The 24,216-nt window shown below is 39.4% G+C and overlaps 1 protein-coding gene across 8 annotated transcripts in view; it reads left to right on the top strand.

Annotated features, from left to right (window-relative positions):
* The window catches only part of LOC105480104 (methylcrotonyl-CoA carboxylase subunit 1), an 86,338-nt gene that overhangs the window by 30,359 nt on the left and 31,763 nt on the right, over positions 1-24,216 (top strand). For all 8 annotated transcript variants that reach the window (XM_071091335.1, XM_071091336.1, XM_071091333.1 and 5 more), the window contains 2 exons: positions 12,071-12,182; positions 17,571-17,652. In XM_071091335.1, the coding sequence (XP_070947436.1) occupies positions 12,071-12,182; positions 17,571-17,652 (194 nt within the window). The remainder of the gene's footprint in view (positions 1-12,070; positions 12,183-17,570; positions 17,653-24,216) is intronic.

Below are 24,216 nucleotides of genomic sequence, written 5' to 3'. Positions count from 1 at the left end.
AGTTCATATCTAAGCCACTGCACTAAGCTACTTCTCTGGGTACCACTATAGCAAATGCAATGTGAATCCCTATTTTTTTTTCAGGAATTTTATTTTCATGTTTGTTGTTTAAGATGCTGATTATAAAGTTTCTTATTTCATAGATTTTTATGACAGTTGTTAAAAAAATTTCATATATATATATATATATATATTTTTTTTTTTGACCTGTAAGTCAAATGAAAAGAATAATTCATTTGGGAACCGTGACTGGAAAGAGATTTACCTTAAAGGTAACAGACTTGAAGCTTTCAGGCCCTTCTTTGGCATTAACCTCTTCCAAGACCCTGACCTAATTTTGTATTTGCAGTTTTGTATTCTTCTCCTTGAAGGAGACCCCCAAATTGTTTTTTGTTTCAGGCCCTATAAAACTGAGAACTGTCCTGAGCATGGCATAGTAAATGAAATTCGATTAGAATTTGATAGTAAAAAAAAAAAAAAAGAAGTCAGTCTTAAAATGGGTAAATTGATGAGGAGAACACAGCCTATGCCATCTGTTATTGGGAAGTAAGACAAAAAAAAGGCATTTCTGAGGTAAATTGAAGGCTTCCTTTCAAGAAGGAATAGGCTAGCCATCCAAATTAGTATGCTCTTAAGTTAGAATTGTGGAGATATCAATAGCTTATTTCAGTAACTATGTAACTCAATGCCTGCAACATTTTTTGAATATGTAAGTTCTTTACTTATGAAATGTTAGCCATACATTGCCTCACATTGTAATTTATTTCCCCAATAGCTGGAAAGCCCCTGGGAATCAAAGACCTGGTAGTATATACATTTTTACTTTTTTGTATGTATTGCCTGGCATACCACTTTCCTTGTAACAGGCATCAGTAATATTTTTTGAACTGTAGAAATAATATGAATACATTACAAACTTTTGGAAAAGGCAGAAGATGGAAAATAGCCCATAATTGTATTCTCCTAATAATTATTAATATTTCTATATACAGTCATGTTGCTTAATGACAAGATACATTCTGAGAAATGTATTGTTAGGCAATTTCATTGTTGTGCATACATCATAGAGTGTACTTACACAAACTGCGATAGTATAGCCAACTACACACCTAAGCTGTGGTATAGCCTGTTGCTCCTGAGCTACAAAGCTGTACAACAGGTTTCTGTATTGAATACTGTAGGCATTTGTAACACAGTGGTAAGTATTTATGTATCTAAACATCTCAAAACATAGGAAAGGTAATGTATTGTGCTATTATGTCACTAAATGATAGGAATTTTTCAGCTCCATCATAATCTTATGAAATCACCATTATATATGCAGTCTGGCATTGACTGAATGTCATTGTGTGGCACATTGTGTGACTCTATTTCTATTCTGTATTTCTATTAATAATTTTTTTTTAATTAAAAGCAAGTTTATTAAGAAAGTAAAGGAATAAAGAATGGCTACTCCATAGACAGAGGAGCCCCAAGGGCTGCTGGTTGCCCATTTTTATGGTTATTTCTTGATGATATGCGAAACAAGGGGTGGAGTATTCATGCCTCCCCTTTTTAGACTGTATAGGGTACCTTCCTGACGTTGCCATGGCATTTGTAAACTGTCATGGCGCTGGTGGGAGTGTAGCAGTGAAGACGACCAGAGGTCACTGTCGTTACCATCTTGGTTTTAGTGGGATTTAACCAACTTCTTTACCACAACCTGTTTTATCTGCAAGGTCCATATGACCTGTATCTTTTGCTGACCTTCTATCTCTTTCTGTGATTAAAAATGCCTTAACTTGCCACTGGGAATGCAGCCCAGCAGGTCTTAGCCTTATTTTACCCAGCTCCTATTCAAGATGGGAGTTGCTCCAGTTCAAATGCCTCTGACATTTCCCCATTCCCTTTTGTAAGAGAACGCTTAATCCTAAGGGTTGCAGAGGGACAAAGATCCATCTTCTGTAACTTCTTCAGGCTGAATGGGGCGATGATATTCCTGCCTAACTATTAGGATCTCTTGTGTTCAGGATAGAGAGGAGCTTAGTTAGAAAGCATCAGTATGTCGAGAGCCACTCATAACTCTTGAGTTCCAACAAAAGGTGATGTCTGGAAGATTAATGCATGTTTTTTAAAAAAACATTTGGTAAGCTTATCCTGCATTTCTACACAAAGAGTACAACAGTAATATATTCCACAACAGTAAAGCAAAATAAGCAAGATTATCCCAAGTTAACTAAATTAGAAGACTTTCCACGAACTGGGCAACTATTGGAACCAAGCTGATATGGGGTTGCTAGGTGATTCCAATACACGCCCAGGATTAGAATATTGATCCAGATTTTTGCTTTACCAATCCCTCCTGTTTCTTCTCAGTAGCATCCAGAGATCACTGGTTGGTCCACAGGAATAAGCAGGGTTAGTCTAAATTGCAGGAAATCTCAAAAACAACTGATGAAACCAGAATTCAATAACAAATGTACCATAGTTCTTGAAACACAATTTTTCTCTCTCCAGTTTCCCATTTTTACTAAAGACAAATCATGGTAAGGCTGATTTGCTTTATTATACATGGCCTGATTATTTGTACAAAGTGCAGCAAGAATAATTGTTTGCCATATAGGCTTTTAAAATTAGTTTTGATAGAACTCTTCCATAAGAAACCTTAGAGAAGACCTTTTTTTTTTAAGCCAAGCCCAGCCATGGATTTATACCCTCAAATACCTATGAGTTGGGTAAATTTCTCTCCTCTTGAGGTCTCATGATAACTTGGGGCTCCTGAGTCTGTCAGAAAGTGACATTCTTTACTTACTACAGGTTAGGAACCCTGTATAGAGACTGTGTAGACAAGGTACGAGGCCAGTTTTCCCCAGGGGCTTTTATTAGCTTTACAAGTCAAGTTTGATTCCTTAAAGGAAAGCATGCCATTCCAGTCAAAGCCTTGGCAAAATAACCAGTAGTTTCTCCAATTGTGCCCCGTTGCAAAGGAAAGCAGATTCTTACTGCATTTATGCAAATAACTATATTGCCCTAAGTTAAGATACTCATAAGTAATTTCCAAATTCTGGAGAAATCAGAGAGGAACAAATATGCTCCAAATTTTGTTTATGAGTATGTACATTACTTAATTGTTTAAAAAGCTGTGAATAACTTAAAAGTTTCCTTGACTCTGAAGAACAAAACAGGATCAGCAATGTTTTAAGCAACAAGTCAAAAAAGGTTACTTCAGACTTCTATTAGTTTGGTCCATATGGTTAACTTCTGTTTTGCTTGACATACATGAACATTTCAACTTTCCATGACAATCCTGAAAGTTTCTCTTTCCCTTTTCTAATGTCACAATCTCCAAAGTTAAATGAAACCTGCATTCAAGAACACCTATTAGAGTTGTATAGTTGATTATAAATCACCTTTTGGGGCTTGGTGGCTCATGCCTGTAATCCCAGCACTTTGGGAGACTGAGGCAAGTGGATCACTTGAGGTCAGGAGCCTGACCAACATGGTGAAACACTGTCTCTAATAAAAACACAAAAATTAGCCAGGCATGGTGGCACGCTCCTGTAATCCCAGCTACTTGGGAGGCTGAGGCACGAGAATTGCTTGAACCTGGGAGGCAGAGGTTGCAGTGAACTGAGATTGTACCACTGCATTCCAGCTTGGGCAACAGAGTGAGACTCAGTCTCAAAATAATAATAATAATAATAATAATAATAATAATAATCTCCTTTTGAAGAGGATCAAAACAAAATAATTGTCTATGGATGACAAAAAGTTTTAGGACAGCCACAGTTAAAAACACAATTGACAAAGAAATTTGGTTACCTCTGTTGCATACAATGGTTTTGTGTAACAATTATAATTATACTGATAAGGTGCACTAAGTCATATCAGAATTATAGGAGTTTCCCATTATTTTGGAACACATACTAATAACATATTTATACAAATATAGCCCGAGGAAAGCTAAACACTGTTTCACATTTGACACTGCTTCCTGTATGACTTTTATGCCATATTTCACCTTTACATAACTGTACTGTTAATGTTAAACCCAATTTTCAATAAAACCTTATAGACATATCTACCCAATTTTAATGTTTGACCATAAAGTGAGGTTCTCATAAACCTTTTATAACCCTTTACAAATTTTTGTTAAAGAGCAGATTAGTGCTCTAAGAAAAACCTGTTGTGCTTTTATTCCAATGTTCAATTTACAGAATACCTGAATACCCCTTTAACTTTAGACAATATGTTCACACACACAATTTCTTTTACAAAGATTAATTTTTTACAAACCTTCCACAACTTGCTTAAACCTTAAGCTTTATCTTATCTAACTTAAAACAATCCTTTAACTTTTTAATCTAGACAAAAAAAATCCACATTCCTATGCCTTCTTATAATCTTTTACCAAAAACGCATTTCACTTTCTATACACACCTTACGTGTAGAGTTGTTTCAATTTCTCAAAAATTACTTAAATCACGTAAACTAAAAGACATTATACTTTTTGCTTTTCTGACAAAATAATTGATATAAGCACTTATTTTTAAACCAGTTAATCAAAGCTCTTTCATATTACACACACAACACATATCAATACACAGACAAACAGAAAAAAAGGACTCATTCCCTAAGCCAGGAATTGAACCCTGAACCCGGACCACCATTGTGAAAAGACAAAGCTAGGCCACATGGTTACATGGTTACATGTCCCAAGGACATAGAAGACAAGAGGGAAACCTCATCCAGTTTTTTTCCCAGGGACCTGCAGCAAAGTTTATAACTGACTAGTTTGCTGGGCCATCTTAAACAGTGGGCTTATGGGGTTCTAAGCCTGTGTTTTATCCTAAGGTACCCATCTCTATGACAGAACAATACAGAAAGACACACAAAGCACACCAGATTCACTACAGCTTAAGACTAGCCTCACAAATCCTTTTTTTTATTAATCAAAACTTTACAGAGGAGATAAACAGTGATTTTTGCCATTCATTCAATCAGTTTGCACAGAAAGAGAAAGGGAAGGGAAAGAAGAAAAGCATTGCTTTGTGGCAGGACGGGAAAGGCAAGGTGCTCAGAGAGGCCAGAGAAAGACCCACCCATTGCAACTGACACTAAATCAAAAGTTCAGGTGGCCATTTGTCAGTTAAGAAGGGATCTTTTCTAGCAGTTCCTTCAGTTCTCAAGTTTCTCCTTTTGGGGAGGTAAAAGCTCCCCATATCCCACCATCCTGTACATGCCTAATCCTGTCACCTACCACCATCAGCAAAGAGTGCAAGGCAGATTAATTCAAACAGAATAGCAGTTAACATCCGTAGTGCCAAACCCATTCTTAGCCAAGAGAAATTTTACTGAGAGGAGCCTCTAACCCTCTAAATCTTAGGAAGGAATCTAACCTTCCTAAGTTGGGACTCTAACCCCCTAAATCTTAGGAAGGAATCTAACCTTCCTAAGTTGGGCTTCAAACCCAAATTCAGTCAAGCATCCTTGCCTTTTATTGAGAGGGGCCTTTAACCCACTCTGTCTTAGGAGAGACTTTAACTCCACTAAGTTGAGCCTGTAACCCAATCCCATTCTTTAGCCAGGTATATGCACCCCACTTACCCACAGTTGGCCAATCAGTGCTGCAGTCTTTGGGTTGGAGGGTCTCCTCAGTATCATCCCTTCCGTGGTTCATCAGAAAGACGTTACCAGACCCCAGTACTTACCCAAAGTTAGCCTTTGGGTCAGGATTTCCTTAGTATTGTTCCTTCTGTGGTCACCAGAAAGATGTTACCAGACAGGGGTCCTGATCCAGACCCCAAGAGAGGATTCTTGGCTCTCACACAAGAAGGAATTCAGGGTGAGTTCATACGGTAAAGTGAAAACAAGTTTATTAAGAAAGTAAAGGAATAAAGAATGGGTACTCCATAGAGAGAATAGCCTCTAGTAATAACATTTAAATATCCTGATAATCATACCGTGTGTCCTTTATGTCCTGCTAAATAATTACCTGTTGAACTAATGCAGTGCCAGAAGATTGTCAAAATGGTGCTGATAACGGAGAAGAGTCGATATCAAGATATTTCACAAATCTTATCAAAACTGTTTAATACATCTTAAAGACTGGGATAAGAAACCACCTTTAAAGTATACTATTTGGGAAGAAAAAACAGAAATCAGATTTCTTCCTCAGTTCATATATAATACATATTCTAGATGGATTAAAAATGTAAATAGGGGCCAGGCACGGTGGCTTACGCCTGTAATCACAGCACTTCAGGAGGCCGAGGTGGGCGGATCACGAGGTCAGGAGATCAAGACCATCTTGGCTAACACAGTGAAACCCCGTCTCTACTAAAAATACAAAAAATTAGCGAGGTGTGGTGTTGGGCACGTGTAGTCCCAGATACTCGGGAGGCTGAGGCAGGAGAATGGCATGAACCCAGGAGGCGGAGCTTTCAGTGAGCCAAGATCACACCATTGCACTATAGCCTGGGCGACAGAGCAAGACTCCGTCTTAAAAATAAATAAATAAATAAAATAAATATGAAAATGAAAATGTTAAGACTCTTAGAAAATATCAAGGCGCTCATGATAGGACTCAGCTGCATCTGTCTGTCTCTTTGGCCATACTCTGACAGTGGCTGAATTAGGGCAGCTGGGATTTGATGCACCGCCTGGTTCTCAGACACTTCTAGACACTGTGCTCCAGAAACTCTAAGTTAGATAAAGCTGCACAGAAAAGGGTCAATCAGAAAAAGGTAAATAAGACTGATTTAATAACTACAGAAATCTTAACAGAACACAGATCTTCATTGAACTTCATTATAAGCAGCCAAAGGAAAAGTGTTTCCAACTTCTAAGACCTCAGACAAGGCTGACCACGATGGCTTATGCCTGTAATCCCAGCACTTTGGGAGTTCAAGGAGGGTGGATTGCCTGAGCTCAGGAGTTCGAGACCAGCCTGGGCAACACGGTGAAACCCCGTCTCTACTGAAATACAAAAAATTAGCCAGGCATGGCGGCATGCGCTTGTAGTCCCAGCTACTCGGGAGGCTGAGGCAGGAGAATCGCTTGAACCTGGAAGGTGGAGGTTGCAGCGAGCCGAGATCGCACCATTACACTCCAGCCTGGGTAGCAGAGTGAGACTCCATCTCAAAACAAAACAAAACAAAACTCAGGCAAGAATTGCTCTGTGCTCTTGATGTGGCCCCCACACATTCCCTTCATAACCTGGAATCCCTACTGTAGTGTTTCCTCTTACCTGGAACAGCTAAAAGATGAGGGAGAGTCAGAAGTGGTATGTGTTAGTCTGTTCTCATGCTGTTAATAAAGACATACCTGTGACTGGGTAATTTATTAAAGGAAAGAGGTTTAATGGACTCACAGTTCCACATGGCTGGGGAGGCCTCACAATCATGGCAGGAGGCAAAGGAGGAGCAAAGGCATGTCTTACATGACAGCAAGCAAGAGAGCCTGTGCAGGGAAACTACCCTTTATAAAACCATCAGATCTCATGAGACTGACTATCACGAGAACAACATGGGAAAAACCTACCCCCATGATTCGGTTACCTCCCACCAGGTCCCACCCACCACACATGGGGATTATGGGGAGCTACAATTCAAGATGAGATTTGCGTGGGGACACAGCCAAACCATATCATGGTAGAATTTTACAATTGGAATTAGAAAAACAGACATTTCAGCTCTAACATGTAAAGAGCTTGAAAGTCATCAGTCACATCCAAAAAGCAAGAAAAAGGCTAACCAAAATGAAAGTCTGTGGCTTTAGAACCATCAGAGAATCGAGGCCATGGGACAAGCCTTCACTCTAAAATCTGGACAAGCATGCAAGTACAGTGAGTCACAGCCAGATCAGTTTACCTGGAGCAGAAGCTGCTGGAGCCCTAACACTTACGTGGGAATTTTGAAAAATGGCTGAGGCTAAGTGTGGGCCAGTGTGGAAGGGAGAAACTCCTTGGGACCCAGTCTTAGAGGAACCTCTTACTTTCATGGGGTTTGCCTCCAAGAACCTCATCAGCTTCCCACAGTAAAAATCCAAGAAGAAAAAAAATCCCTCGTGTTTTACAGCATTGAGAAGGGAAAAGTAACCAATCTGAAAGAGATCTAGAGCATTCTATTCTCCATAACAAAAGAAATCGTAACTCCAAGGAGATGTTGCCAGAGCCTTTTTTGTTCAGGGGGAAGGTAGTTAGCCAACCACATTTAGCCTTCCCATTTCACCTAAGGGGAGGGAAAAAAAAAAAACAACTTAGAAACACTTCACAGCACAAACACAGAACCACTAAAAGACTTGAGATTTAATCATAAGTTTATAGAGTGCTTTCCCTGCCCCACACCCCACTACCAGGTTGCAATGGTCTAAATGTTTGTATCCCTCCAAAATTTACATGTTGAAACCTAACCCCCATCCCTAATGTATTAAGAGGTGGGGCCTTTGGTGGGTGTTAGGTCCTGAGTGTTCTGCCCTGATGAATGGAATTAGTTCCCCCAATAAAAGAGCTTGAGGAACCTATTTGCCCCTTCCCTCTTCCTCCATGTGAGGACACAGCAACATGATGCCATCTGTGAGGAACGGACCCTCACCAGACACTGAATCTGCCAGTACCTTGATCTTGGATTTCTCAGCCTGAAAACTGTAAGACATAATTTTCTGTTGTTTATAAGTTACACAATTTAAGGTATTCTGTTATAGCAGCATAAAAAGACTAAGACACATGTCTTCAACACTCCCATATAGTAACAATGGATTACAAATGGAGGAGCTGTAACTATGTAATAAGGAGTTCTTAGGGAAACCAGAGGCACTGGTATTAAAAACAAAACACAACAAGGACACTAGAGGAAACGGAAACATCTGGCATCTACAACTACTGCAGACATTAAACACCGCCTCCTTTCTAGCCAGATTACCCTAAGGCCTCACTTTAAAAGACTGTTTACCTCAGATCCTATTACCTAATACATCATGTTCTACTTTTAGCAATTACAAAGCATGCTAAAAGGCAAGGGAAAAAAACGGACTAAAACAAAGTAAGCAGTACTAGATGGATATGATACAAATTTAGGAATTATCAGTTAAGGAATTTAAAGTAACTGATTAATATATTAAAAGCTGTAATAGAACAAATAGACAACCTGCAAGAACAGATGCATAATGCAGGCAGAGAGATGGGAACACTGAAAATGAAACAAAAGAAAATGCTAGAAATAAAAAACACTGTAATAGAAATGAAGAATGCCTTTGTTGGGCTCATCAGTGGATTAGACACAGCTACAAAAAGAATCAGTGATCCTGAACATAGATAAATAGAACTTTCCCAAACGGACATGCAAGGAGAAACGAAAATGAAAGTAAAAAGGACAGAATGTCCAAGAACTCTGGGACAATTTAAAAGGATGTAACACGTTATTTGAATACCACAAGAATTAGCAGCAGGAGAGATATTTAAAGTAGTAATGGCCAAGAATTTTCCAAAATTAGTGACAGATGCAAAACTACAGAACCAGGAAGCTTAGAGGACACCAAGAAGAATAAATACCAAGATATGTACACCTATGCACATCATCTTCAAATGCAGGAAAAGAAAGACAAATAGAAAATACTGAAAGAAACCACAAGGAAGGACAATACTAGAGGAATAAAGATAAGAAATCTTACCAGAAACCATGCAAGAACAGAGTGGAGTGACATATAAAGTGTTCAGAGAAAAACAACTAAGCTAGTCTTCTGTATCCAATGAAATTATGCTTCAAGTATGAAGGAGCAATAAAGACTTTCTTAGACAAACAGAAATTAAGAGAATTTGTCACCAGTAGACCTGCCTTGCAGGACATATTAGTAGATGTTCTTTAGAGTGAAATAAAATGTTTTTGGTCAGAAACTTGGAGCTACATAAAGAATAGAAAAGAATTAGAGAAGGAATAGGTGGAAGTAAAATATTTTCCTGTTCTAACATAGGAATATTTTCCTATTCTGAATGGATTTAACAGATAACAGTTTGTTCAAAATAATGGCAACAATGTATTTGGTGATTATATAGCTTATGGATAAAGAGGAAAAGTCAACAAGGCAAGAAATCCAAAACGAAGAAATCAGCTCCAAGAATTTTATTAAGAGAATGTATTGGACAGGTTAGAAAATTCAAAACGGGAACTTTCAGAAAAGTTGATATATCAAGAAGATAAATTTTTTTTTATTTTTGAGACAGAGTTTTACTCTGTCACCCAGACTGGAGTGCAATGGCACGATTTCGGCCCTCTGCAGCCTCCACCTCCCAGGTTCAAGTGATTCTCATGCCTCAGCCTCCTGATTAGCTGGGATTACAGGTGTGCACTACCACACCTGGCTAATTTTTGTATTTTTAGTAGAGACGGGATTTCACCATGTTGTCCAGCTGGTCTCGAACTCCTGGCCTCAGGTGATCTGCCCGCCTTGGCTTCCCAAAGTGCTGGGATTACAAGTGTGCACCAACCGTGCCCAGCAAGAAGAGAAATTCTTTGAAGTGGTTAAATAACATACTTCATGAAGTAAACAAGAATAGAAATGACCTATTGTACTGAAGCAATACATTTATACGACTTTCTGGCCTTTTTTTTTTTTTTTTTTTTGCCTCTTCTATGTTTGACAGTTTTTATTTTAAAAAATCAACAGGAAAACATATTTGCTGATCACCCCTGTATTATGATAGTGAATAGGTGAAGTGAACTACAGTGTGACCGTATCACAAATGTACCGAGAAGAATGCTTTCATGTTCACCAAATAGACCGTATTAGCCTTATTTCCACAAAGGTTATGTACATTCACTCTTAATATGATTTATCATAATTTTACTATTTTATAATCAACATGTAAGTACCTTTGTTGGTTGTTGTTTTTTTTTCCTTAGAGATGGGGTCTGACTTTATCAGCCAGGCTGGAATGCAGTGGCACAATCGTAGCTCACTGCCGCCTTGAATTCCTGGGCTTGAGGAATCCTCCCGCCTGAGCCTCCTGAGTGGCTAGGACTACAAGCATGTACCACCATGCCTGGCTAATTTATTTAAAAAAAAATTTTTTTAAGAAACAGTCTCACTATGTTGCCCAGGCTGGTCTTGAACTCCTGGGTTCAAGCAGTCCTCCTGCCTCGGCCTCCCAAAGTGCTGGGATTTATAAGTGTGAGGCACTGTGCCCGGCCCTTTTTTGGGTTTTATTATGATTTTTTATTAGTATGTTTCTAAGATACTAATGGTCCATATTAATTTAATATATTTAACTTTTCTGGATGAGCCATTTTAATTTCAGTCTTCTATTTTCATAAAATTTAACTGTAAGAGTTGCTTAAAAACAAAAGGTCACAAAAATTTTTCATTGGTCTTTTGACAATATATGAAGTGACTATAATTTGTAATATTAATGTAGTCAAACTTATCAGTCTTTTCTTTGACAGTTTGTTCTTTTTGTTACGTATCCCTACTTTAGTCTCTATTTTCTGTCCTTTAAAAATATTCATTCATTTATTCATTCTCCTTCAGGTTGGAGAAATGTCTTTTATTATTTGCCATTTTATGTAGTGAGATTTTTTTCTCTTTAATATTCATCCTGCAAATGGTAATGTTTTCACTGAGTTTTACAAGATTACAGTTTCTTTGTTTTGACAGGGTCTCTCACTCTGTCACCTACGTTGGAGTGCTGTGGCACAATCTCAGCTTACTGCAGCCACAACCTTCTGGGCTCAGATGATCCTCCCACCGCAGCCTCCTGGGTAGCTGGGACTGCAGGCATGTGCTACCATGCCTGGCTAGTTTTTTTTTGTAGAGATTGGGGTTTCACCATGTTGCCCAGGCTCATCTTGAACTCCTGGGCTCGAGCATTCTGCCTGCCTTGGCACTGAAGTGCTGGGATTACAGGCGTAAGCCATCTCATTTGACCTGTGGTTTTTTTCTAAGTCTATAACCTCTAATTTGAGGTCAAAATATCAGATCTTACTTAAATAAAATAAAAGTGGAGAAATCCTGGTGATTGTACCTAACAGTTTAGCTTAACGAATGTGATATTTATCACCCCTAACAAATATATTAACATGTGTTTGCTTTTATATAGGCATGTAGAAGTCCAGGTGTTTGGTGACCACCATGGCAATGCTGTGTACTTGTTTGAAAGAGACTGTAGTGTGCAGAGACGACATCAGAAGATCATTGAGGAGGCCCCAGCGGTAAGCACCTTGGAAAGAAATTTCTAAGCTTCTCTATAATGTGAATCTTACTCTGATTTTCACATCAGAAGTCTGTGAATCTGGTGTCTCTCACCCCTCAAACTCCTGCTGGACAGCTGTTTCCTAATAGCAGTGTAATGAAAAGACCTCCTGCGGTATTGAGGATGAGGAGGAGGCTGATGTTCTGGGGGTAGACACAACAGGGCCGTGTTCCTTCTGGATAAAATATGGGAAAATCTACTCTGATTCACCTATCTGATTTACAGTGAAAAGCTATATAGTGAGGTTTCAGTGCACATTTTAAATTGTAATGAATGGCTGGGTGCGGTGGCTCACACCTGTATTCCCAGCACTTTGGGAGGCCAAGGTGCGTGGATCACCTGAGGTCGGGAGTTCAAGACCAGCTAGACCCACATGGAGAAACCCCCATCTCTACTAAAAATACAAAATTAGCCAGGTTTGGTGGCGCGTGCCTATAATCCCAGCTACTCGTGAAGGCTGAGGCAGGAGAATTGCTTGAACCTGGGAGGCGGAGGTTGCGGTGAGCCGAGATCACGCCATTGCACTCCAGCCTGGGCAACGAGCAAAACTCCGTCTCAAAAAAAAAATACAGAAAATCGTAATGAACTAGAATTAATTACTGCAATGGAATGGTCTGGTTAATTGAATGTATTTTTTGTGGAGAAGGCTTTTTTTTTTTTTTTTTTTTTTTTGAGGCGGAGTCTCGCTCTGTAGCCCGGGCTGGAGTGCAGTGGCCGGATCTCAGCTCACTGCAAGCTCCGCCTCCCAGGTTTACGCCATTCTCCTGCCTCAGCCTCCCGAGTAGCTGGGACTACAGGCGCCCGCCACCTTGCCCGGCTAGTTTTTTGTATTTTTTAGTAGAGACGGGGTTTCACGGTGTTCGCCAGGATGGTCTCGATCTCCTGACCTCGTGATCCACCCGTCTCGGCCTCCCAAAGTGCTGGGATTACAAGTGTGAGCCACTGCGCCCGGCCGGAGAAGGCTTTTTAAATTACCATTTCATATGTTCCCAAAATATGTGAGAGATTTTCCTGCCTTATTGGTTATATTATAGAGATGAGAGGGTCTCTCATTTGGCAGCGCTTGCTCGCTTAACATTATTTGTTTACATCTCTTTGAGCCTTACCCCTGATTGGTTGAGGTGATTACCTGGGTCAAAGCCTGCAACTAGGACTACCTAATTTTGGACTTACATTTCTGTGGAGATTGCTACTGCCATGGATTCTTGTTCATTGTTATATAGATGTTTTTTTCAATATATATTTATTTCCAAAAAGTCAGGGATCAGAGGTTTCTGGTTAATCAGTACATTATTCTTATACCATATTCAAATTTTAATTTATGTTGCAGAATATATTAACTTCTGTTGTAGAATATATTATACCATTCTATATTATACCAGAATATGTTATGCCATGAATATTGACATATTAAATGTCAATAGAAATTGCAGTAAAGCCTTATTTTCAAGTGGTGATTACTTAAATTTATATCTGTATAGCACTGTTTTTAAAAAGTTAAAAACTTTGTTTACTTCTTGACATATATTTCTTTTTATGTACCTTTCTTATTAACTTGGAATCTCAAAGTTTCCCATTATTTTAAGGTAATCATTAGGCACATCACTCAGATTGCTTATCATCCTGAAACAAAATAAGGACTGTTGAAAGTTACCATATTGATACATATAGTTTTGTTTTGTTTTTTTGAGACAAGGTCTGGCTTTGTCATCCAGGCTGGAGTGCAGTGGCGTGATCATAGCTTATTGCAGTCTCCAACTCCTGGGCTCAAGCTGTCCTCCCCTCAGCCTCCAGAGTACTTGGGACTACAAGCGCATGCCACCATGCCTGGCTAATTTTTTTTTAATTTATTGTAGAGATGGGGTCTTACTGTGTTGACCATGCTGGTCTCAAACTTCTGGCTTCAAGTGATCCTTTAACCTCAAGCCTCCCAAGCACTTGGATTACAGGCCCGAGCCACTGTGCTCAACCTGAAACATAATTTTAAGTGGACATATAGTTATAAAAGCTGTCATGTAGATACAATGGACAAAGATATGTAATTATGCTGAGTAATATCTGCAATGCATAGAAATTAGTAGCAGAATCTTTGGTATATTGATAGTTAAACTAGCATAGGACAGTTCTTGATGAAGTATATAATATTAGCTTTTTATCCTTCTTTTTTTTTTTTTTTTTTTGAGACGGAGTTTTGCTCTGTCACCCAGGCTGGAGTGCAGTGGTGCTACCTCGGCTCAGTGCATCCTCCGCCTCGTGGGTTTAAGCAATTCTCTGCCTCAGCCTCCCAAGTAGCTGGGATTACAGGCACCCACCACCACACTCGGCTAATTTTTGTTTTGTATTTTTTAATAGAGACAGGGTTTCACCATCTTGGCCAGGCTGATCTTGAACTCCTAACCTCATGATCAACCCACCTTGACCTCCCAAAGTGCTGGGATTACAGGTGTGAGCCACCGCACCCGGCCAACTTTTTATCCTTTTTCATGCAGAATTTGATACATAGAAATATAATACAGTCATGCATTGCTTAACAATAGGAATACATTCTGAGAAATGCGTCCTTAGGTTATTTTGTAATTGTGTGAACATCATAGAGTGTATTTAAACCTAAATAGCAAAGCCTACCACACACCTAGGCTGCTAGTAGAGCCCATTGCTCCTAGGTTACAAACCTATACAGCATGTTACTGTACTGAATACTGTAGGCAGTTGTAACACAGTGGTATTTGTGTATCTAAACATATATAAACATAGAAAAGGTACAGTAAAAATACAGTATAAAAGATTATTAAAATGATACACCTGTATGGAATACTTACCATGAATTGAGCCTGCAAGATTTTCAGTTGCTCTGGGTGGGACAGTGAGTGAATGTGAAGACCTAGTACATCACTGTACACTTGGTAAACACTGTACACTTACACTCAATTAAATTTATAAAAAATATTTAATAAATTAGCCTTAACTTACTGTAACTTTTTTACTTTATAAACTTTCAAATTTTTTTTCACTTTTTGACTCTTTTTTCATAATACTTAGCTTAAAACACAAACACATTATACAGACATACAAAAATATTCTTTCTTGGCTAGGTGTGGTGGCTCATACCTGTAATCCCAGGGCTCTAGGAGGCTGAGACGGGTGGGTCACTTGAGGTCAGGAGTTTGAGACCAGCCTGGCCAACATGCTGAAACCCTGTCTTTACTAAAAATATAAGAATTATCGGGGCCGGGCGCGGTGGCTCAAGCCTGTAATCCCAGCACTTTGGGAGGCCGAGATGGGCGGATCACGAGGTCAGGAGATCGAGACCATCCTGGCTAACACGGTGAAACCCCGTCTCTACTAAGAAATACAAAAAATAGCCAGGCGAGGTGGCAGCGCCTGTAGTCCCAGCTACTCGGGAGGCTGAGGCCGGAGAATGGCGTGAACCCGGGAGGCGGAGCTTGCAGTGAGCTGAGATCCGGCCACTGCACTGCAGCCTGGGTGACAGAGCGAGACTCCGTCTCAAAAAAAAAAAAAAAAAAAAAAAGAATTATCTGGGTGTGGTAGCAGGCACCTGTAATCCCAGCTACTCAGGAGGCTGAGACAGAATTGCTTTAAAAAACTCAGGAGGCAGAGGTTACAATGAGCCAAGATCACACCACTGCACTCCAGCCTGGGCAACAGAGTGAGACTCCATCTCCAAAAAAAAAAAAAAAAAAAAAAAATTATTTATAGCATTACTCTATAACCTGTTTCCTGTTTTTTAATTTTTTTTTTTTTTTTTTTTTTTTTTTTTTTTTTTTTTTTTTTTGAGACAGAGTCTCACTCTGTAGCCTAGGCTGGAGTGCAGTGTTGCAGTCTTGACTCAGTGCAGCCTCTGCCTCCTGAGTTCAAGTGATTCTCGTGCCTCAGCCTCCAGAGTAGCTGGGACTACTGGCACTGGCCATCACACCTGGCTAATTTTTGTATTTTTAGTAGATACGGGGGTTTCACTATGTTGGCCAGGCTGGTCTCGAACTCTTGACGTCATGATCCGCCCACCTCAGCCTCCCAAAGTGCTGGGATTACAGGCGTAAGCCACTGCACCCGGCCCCTATTTTAAAATTTTTTAATTAAATTAAATTAAATTATTTCAAGACATGGTCTTGCTGTGTCACCCAGGCTGGATGGAGTGCAGTGGCACAAACATGGCTCACTAGACCCCTGACGTCTTGGGCTCAAGTGATCCTCCCACCTCAGCCTCCTGAGTGACTGAAACTATAGGGGTGTGCTATCATGCCTGGCCAATTTTTTTTATTTTTTAGAGACGGGGGCTCACCGTGTTGCTCTATGGTTTGATTCTCGCCAGGCTGTTATCAGTCTCCTGGGCTCAAGTGCTTCACCCATCTCGGCCTCCCAAAATGTTGGGATTACAGGGGTGAGCCACCACACCTGGCCTGTTTTAACTTTTTAAACTTTTCTATTAAAAATGAAGACAAAATCATACCCATTAGACCTAAACAGAGTCAGGATCATCAATGTCACTTTCTTTTCTCCACATCTTGTCCCACTAAAAGTTTTCAGGGTCAATAACATCTTTGGAGCTGTCATATTCTATGATAACAATGCCGCCTTCTGAAATACCTCCTGAAGGACCTGCCTGAGGCTGTTTTACAGGTGACTTTTTTTTTTTTCAGTAAAAGGGATACACTTTAAAGTAACTATTAGAATTGTATAGTATAGTAAATTTAAAAAAAAAGTAGTTGTATTATAAAGTATTATATGCAGCGCATCATTGTGCTATACTTTTTTTTTTTTTTTTTGATACAGAATCTCGCTCTGTCACCCAGGCTAGAATGCAGTGGCGCGATCTCTGCTCACTGCAAGCTCCACCTCCTGGGTTCACATCATTTTCCTGCCTCAGCCTCCCGAGTAGCTGGGACAACAGGCCACCACACTCGGCTAATTTTCTTTGTATTTTTAGTAGAGACAGGGTTTCACTGTGTTAGCCAGGATGGTCTGGATCTCCTGACCTCGTGATCTGCCTGCCTCAACCTCCCAAAGTGCTGGGATTATAGGCATGAGCCACTGTGGCCGGCCAATTGTGCTATACTTTTGTATACTGGCAGTGAAGTCGTTTTGTTTACACCAGCCTCACCACAAAACACATGACTAATGACTGTGCTGTGATGTTATGGCAGCTACAGTGTCACTAGGTGATAGGGATTTTTCAGCTCCATTATAATCTTATGGGACAACTGTTGTATGTGTGATCTGTCGTTGACTGAGAAACATCATTACGTGACACCTGACTGAATTGAATTTTAATGGAATTTCTAGTAAGGCAAGCTACTAATGGAGATTTATTTAAATATCTTTTTCATAGCCTGGTATTAAACCTGAAGTAAGAAAAAAGCTGGGAGAAGCTGCAGTCAGAGCTGCTAAAGCTGTAAATTATGTTGGAGCAGGTATGTTAAGATTTGCTTCTAATGGAAGAGACGTTAACAGTGATTAATTTATGTTTTAGAAGGCAAGAGAAACACAAGTTTTAAATCAGTCGCTTTCAAGCTGTTTTGACCATATTCACAGTAAGAAATACGTTTGATATTGAGACCTGGTATGTACACATAAATGTTTATTTTTACATACATATATATTTGAAACAAATGTTTCATTAAACAGTACCTGTCTTAATTATATAAGTTTTGATATTTTGTATTCTATTTTAAAATCACTAGATTGATTTTTTTTACTTCTTTATAGTTAATAAACTTTATTTTTTAGAGCAGTTTTAAGCCTACAGCAAAATTGAGCAAAAAGTACAGAGAGTTCCCATATACCCCCGTCCCCCGCCGACACTCCCCAACACACAAGCTCCCACAGTATCAGCAACCCTGTACCAGAGTGGTAACGTTTGTTAAAGTCAGTGACCCTACAGTGACACATCATTATCACCCAAGTCCGTAGTTGACATTAGGGCTCAATCTTGGTGGTGTACATTCTGTGAGTTTTGACAAATGTGTAATGAAATGTATCCACCATTGTACTATGGTATAGAATAGTTTCAGTGCCCTAAATATCCTCTGTGCTCTGTCTATTCATCCCTCCATTCCCCCTGAACCCCAGCAGCCATTCATGTTTTTACTGCCTCCCTAGTTTTGCCTTTTCAAGAATGTCATATAGTTGGAATCCTACAGTATTTAGCCTTTTCAGATTGGTTTCTTTATAATATGCATTTAAGTTTCCTCCATGTCTTTTCACGGCTTGATAGTTCATTTCTTTTTTATGCTGAATAATATTTTGTTGTCTCGATGTCGCAGAGTTTATTATCCATTCAGCTACTGAAGAACGTGTTGGTTGCTTCCAAGTTTTGGCAATTATGAATAAAGCTGCTATAAACGCCCTGGAAACAAACAGGCTTTTGTATGGACATAATTTTTTAGTTTATTTGGGTGAATACTAAGGAGCGTGCTACTGGGTCATATGGTGAGAGAATGTTTAGTTTTGGAAGAAACTGACAAACTCTCTTCTAGAGTGACTGTACTATTTTGCATTCCTACCAGCTACAAAAGAGGTTTCCTGTTGCTCCAAATCCTCAACAGCTTTTGGTGATGTCAGTGTTTTGGATTCAGGTCATTTGGTATCTCATTGTTTTAATTTGCATTTCGCTAATGACATACAATATTGAACATATTTTCATATGCATACTTGCCATCTGTATATCTTCTTTAATAAAGTGTCTGTTCAGGTCTTTCACCCATTTTTAATCATTTAGTTTGTTTTCCTATTGTTGAGTTTTAAGAGTTCTTTGTATATTTTGAATAACAGTTATTTATCAGATGTACCTTTTCAAACCTGTCCGTCTGAGGCTTGTCTTCACTTCTCTTGACTTTACCTTTCTTTTTTTTCTTTTCTTTTTTTTTTTTTGAGAGTCTCACTCTGTCTCCCAGGCTGGAGTGTAGTGGCGCGATCTCAGCTCACTGCAACCTCCATCTCCCAGGTTCAAGCTATTCTCCTATCCCAGCCCCCCAAGTAGCTGCGATTATGGGCATGCGCCATCACACACCCAGCTACTTTTTTGCATTTTAGGTAGAGACGGAGTTTCACCACGTTAGCCAGGCTGATCTTGAACTCTTGACCTCAGGTGATTCGCCCACCTTGGCCTCCCAAAGTGCTGGGATTACAGGCATGAGCCACCACACCCGGCTGACTTTCCTTTTCACAGAGCAGAAGTTTTAAGTTTTAATGAAGTCCAGCATATCAATTATTTGTAAATCATGCCTTTGGTGTTGTATATAAAAAGTCATCATCATATTCAAGCTTGTCTAGGTTGTATTATACTTGGCTGGCCTTGTGCTCTTTTGAAAGGTTATTAATTATTGATTCAATCTCTTTAATAAACATAGCTATTCAGATTATTTCTCTTTATAGAGACAGGGTCTCATTATATTGCCCAGGCTGGTCTTAGACTCTTGGCTTCAAGAGATCCTCCTGCCTTAGCCTCCCAAAGTGCTGGGATTACAGGCATGAGCCACCATGCCTGGCCTATCCTCATTGCAACCTCCACTTCCTGAACTCGAGCAGTCTTCCCACCTCAGCCTCCCAAGTAGCTGGAACTACAGGCATGTGCCACAACACTCAGCTAATTTTTAAACTTTTAGTAGAGACAGGGTCCCCCCATATTGCCAAGGCTGGTCTCAAACCCCTGAGCTCAAGCATTCCTCCCACCTTGGCCTCCCAAAGTGTTGGGATTACACACATGAGCCGCTGCACCTGGCCCTAGGATCTCTCTTTCTTGTATGAGTTTTGACAGATTGTGTCTTTGAAGGAATCGGTTCATTTCATCTAGGTTATCACATTTGTGGGCATAGAATTATTCATATTTCTTTATTATCATTTTAATGTCCATGGGATCTGTAGTGATAGCCCTCTTTTTGTTCCATTACTAGCAATTTGTGTTTTCTCTTTTCTTTTTTTTTTTTTTGGTTAACCTGGCTAAAGGTTATTGTGTTTTTGTTTTGTTTTGTTTTTGAAACAGAGTCTCACTCTGTCACCAGGCTGGAGTGCAGTGGCGAGATCTTGGCTCACTACAACCTCCACCCACTGGGTTCAAGTGATTCTCCTGCCTCAGCCTCCTGAGTAGCTGGGACTACAGGCGCGCACCACCACACCCAGCTCAGTTTTTGTATTTTTAGTAGAAACGGGGTTTCACCATCTTGGCCAGGATGGTCTTGATCTCTTGACCTCGTGATCTGCCCGCCGCAGCCAAGGTTATTGATTTTATTGATCTTTTCAAGGAACCAATTTGGGTTTTGGTGATTTTTTTCTATTGATTTTCCATTTTCAATTTCATTAATTTTTGCTTTAACTTTTATTATTTCTTCTGCTTACTTTGGATTTAATTTGCTGTTCTCATTAATTAAAATATAAGCTTAGATTATCGATTTTGGTATTTTCTTCTTTTCTAATATATACATTCAATGCTATAAATTTCCCACTATGCACTGCTTTTGATACATTCTTCAAATTTTGAAAGTTGTATTTTTATTTAATTCAAAATATTTTAAATTTTTTCTTGAGATTTCTTTATTGATTCAGGTGTCATTTAGAAGTGTGTTGTTTAATATCCAAATATCTTAGGATTTTCCGGATATCCTTCTGTTAGTGATTTCTAGTTTAATTCTGTTATGTTCTGAGAGCAGACACTGTATGATTTCTATTCTTTTAAATTTGTTAAGACGTGGTTTATGTTACAGAATGTGGTCTATCCTGGTGAATATTCCTTTCTAGTTTGAGAATGTGTTCTGCTGTTGTTGGATGAAATAGTCTATAGATGACAGTTGTATCCAGTTGATTGATGGTGCTGTTGAGTTCAACTATGTCCTTATTGATTTCCTGCCTGCTGGATCATCCATATTTATTTAATAACAGATAGGTGTTAAAGTCTCCAACTATAATAGTGAATTAACTATAATAGTGAATTAATCTATTTCTCCTTACAATTCTTTTTTGCCACATATATTTTATGCTCTGTTGTTAGGTACATGCATGTTAAAAATTGTTATGTCTACCCCTTTATCATTGTTTAATGCCCCTCATCCCTGATAACTTTTCCTGCTCTGAAATTTGCTCTAAAATTAAGATGGCTACTCCCACTCTCTTTGGTGTTAGCATATTCTATCTTTCTCTGTTTTTACTTTAAATCTACAAGTCTTTATATTTAAAGTGGATTTCTTGTAGATAACATATATTTGTCTGTTGCTTTTTTATCTGCTCGAACAACCTCTGTCCTTTCATTGGTATATTCAGACCTCAACATTTAAAGTGATTGTTAATATACTTTGATTAATATTTACCATATTTATTATTGCTTTCTGTTTATTCCCCTTTTTCCTATTTTTATCTTTCAGACTTTTTCTGCCTTTCATGGTTTTAATTGAGCATCTTGTATGATCCAATTTCCTCTCCTGTTTTAGCATATCAAGTATGGTCATATGCTGCATAACACCATTTTGTTCAATATAACAGTGGTTCCATAAGATTGAAATGCAGCTGAAAAATTCCTGTCTAGTGACATTGTGGCCACTGCAACATCATAGTACAATGCATTACTTTTTTTAGGTTTAGATATATTTAGATATACAAATACTTACCACTGTGTTACAGTTGCCTACAGTATGCAGTAACATGTTATTATTGTTTCAAATATTACTTCCGTTCCTTCCTTTCTTCTCCTTCTGGTATTCTCATTCTGTGTAGTTATACCTTTTGTAGTTGGCTTACAGTGCTAGGTATTGTTCTGTTTAAGGTTTTTTTCTCATTGTTTTTCAGAATTGGAAGTTTCTGTTGTCATATCCTCAAGTTCAGAGGTTCTTTCCCCTGCCATACCCAATGTGCTAATGAGCCCCCCACAAAGCATGCTTCGTTTCTATTAGGGTTATGGTTTTGTTTTTTTTTTTTTCAATTCTAGCATTTCCTTTTTATTCTTTCTTAGAATTTTCACTTCTCTGCTTACATTGTCCATCTGTTCTTGCATGTTGTCTACTTTTTTCATTAAAGCCCTTAGCCTGTTAATCACAGTTTAGAATTTCTGTGTCTGATAATTCTAACATTCCTGCCATGCCTGATGCTTCTTCAGTCTCTTCGAACTGTGTTTTTTGCCTTTTAGTATGCCTTGTAATTTTTTGTTGAAAGATGGACCTGGTGTACTGGGTAAAGAGAATTTTGCTAAACAGGACTTTTGTAATGTGATAAGGCTGGCGGGGGCGTGTTCTACTGTCCCATGATTGGATGTCAGTCTTGCTGAGCCTGTGCCCCTGGTGTGTGAACTTCACCAGCGCTTCCCGGTATGTTTTTGTTTTGTTCTCCTCCACCCCTTAGATTGGACAGGATGTCTGGCAAAGGCTGGGGTTGAGTATTTCTCCTCCCCCAGTGAGGTTAGGCTCTGATAAAATCCCAATCATTTAGGCTCTGATAAAATAGTTTTTCTCAAGGGCAAACCTTGAATGTGTTGGTGTATTTCAAACTGGTTGCATTTCCCTTCTTCTGATGCTGGAAGCATGGGAGGATTTTTCTCTGATATTCACTGTGAAGGTCTGGCAGAGCTCCTAGAGGTAAAACTCACGGAGTGTGGGGTCCTCCTGTAACTGGGTCGCCTTGGAGTTTTTAACTCTCAGAGTTGTCCACACTGAGCTGCCAGGAATTTGTCAATTACAGCTCAGGCTTATCCTCATGGCATCTCTGTATCTGCCTGTCAGTTGTCTGTCTCTCTGGTTCTGTGGACAAGTAGCTTGCCCTGTGACCTGATTTCTCTGACAAATTTAAAAATTGTTGATTTTCAGCTTGTTCAGCTTTTTACTTGATAGGACAGAGTGGCAACTTCTAAGCTCCTTGATGCCGGATCAGATGCCAAGAGTCTTCAAATTGATTTTAAGCTGGGCACAGTGGCTCACACCTGTAATCCCAGCACTTTGGGAGGCCAAGGCAGGCAGATCACTTGAGGTCAGGAGTTCGAGACCAGCCTGGTCAACATGGTGAAACCCCATCTCTACTAAAAATACAAAAAATTAGCCGAACATAGTGGCGTGCGCCTGTGTTCCCGTCTACAGGGAGGGTGAGGTAGAAGAATTGCTTGAACCCAAGAGGCAGAGGTTGCAGTGAGCCGAGATCGCGCCATTGCACCCCAGCCTGGGTGACAGAGTGAGATTCCGTCTTTAAAAAAAAAAAAAAGAATTGATTTTAAAATCCACTAATAGGTTGTGACCACACTTTTAAAAACAATTTTACATTGTATTCACTTTAAGCTAAGATAAAAACACACAAACACAGAAACACAGAAGACTACAAACTATATGATTTCATTTATATAAAATTCTAGGAAAACTATAGTGACAGAAAGCAGATTGGTGGTTTCCTGGATCCCAGGGTTTAGTGAAGGGACTGATTCCAAATGGGAACAAGGGAACTTTTTTTATGATGGAAATGTTCTATAGTTTCATTGTGGTTCTATGATTGTATTCAATTGCTAAATCACACACCTACACTTAAAATAGTTACAGTTTGTCGGCCGGGCACGGTGGCTCAAGCCTGTAATCCCAGCACTTTGGGAGGCCGAGACGGGTGGATCACGAAGTCAGGAGATCGAGACCATCCTGGCTAACACGGTGAAACCCCGTCTCTACTAAAAAATACAAAAAACTAGCCGGGCGAGGTGGCGGGCGCCTGTAGTCCCAGCTACTTGGGAGGCTGAGGCAGGAGAATGGCGTGAACCCGGGAGGCGGAGCTTGCAGTGAGCTGAGATCCGGCCACTGCACTCCAGCCTGGGCTACAGAGTGAGACTCTGTCTCAAAAAAAAAAAAAATAGTTACAGTTTGTTGTCTAAAATTGAACCTTAATAAAGTTAGGGGAAATTTTTTAGAGCTTAATAGAATGCCAATAGATATTAACATAAGGTTTAGTTGCCACACAATCTTTCAATGGGTTACCAGCCAAAGGACTTTAAAAGGAAATTCCTCGGAGCCCACAATCATGGA

The sequence above is a fragment of the Macaca nemestrina genome, chromosome 2 (genome assembly GCF_043159975.1).
Source record: "Macaca nemestrina isolate mMacNem1 chromosome 2, mMacNem.hap1, whole genome shotgun sequence".
NCBI lineage: Eukaryota > Metazoa > Chordata > Mammalia > Primates > Cercopithecidae > Macaca > Macaca nemestrina.
Note: the sequence above shows the minus strand (reverse complement) of the source record. Positions and strands in the feature narration are given on the sequence as shown.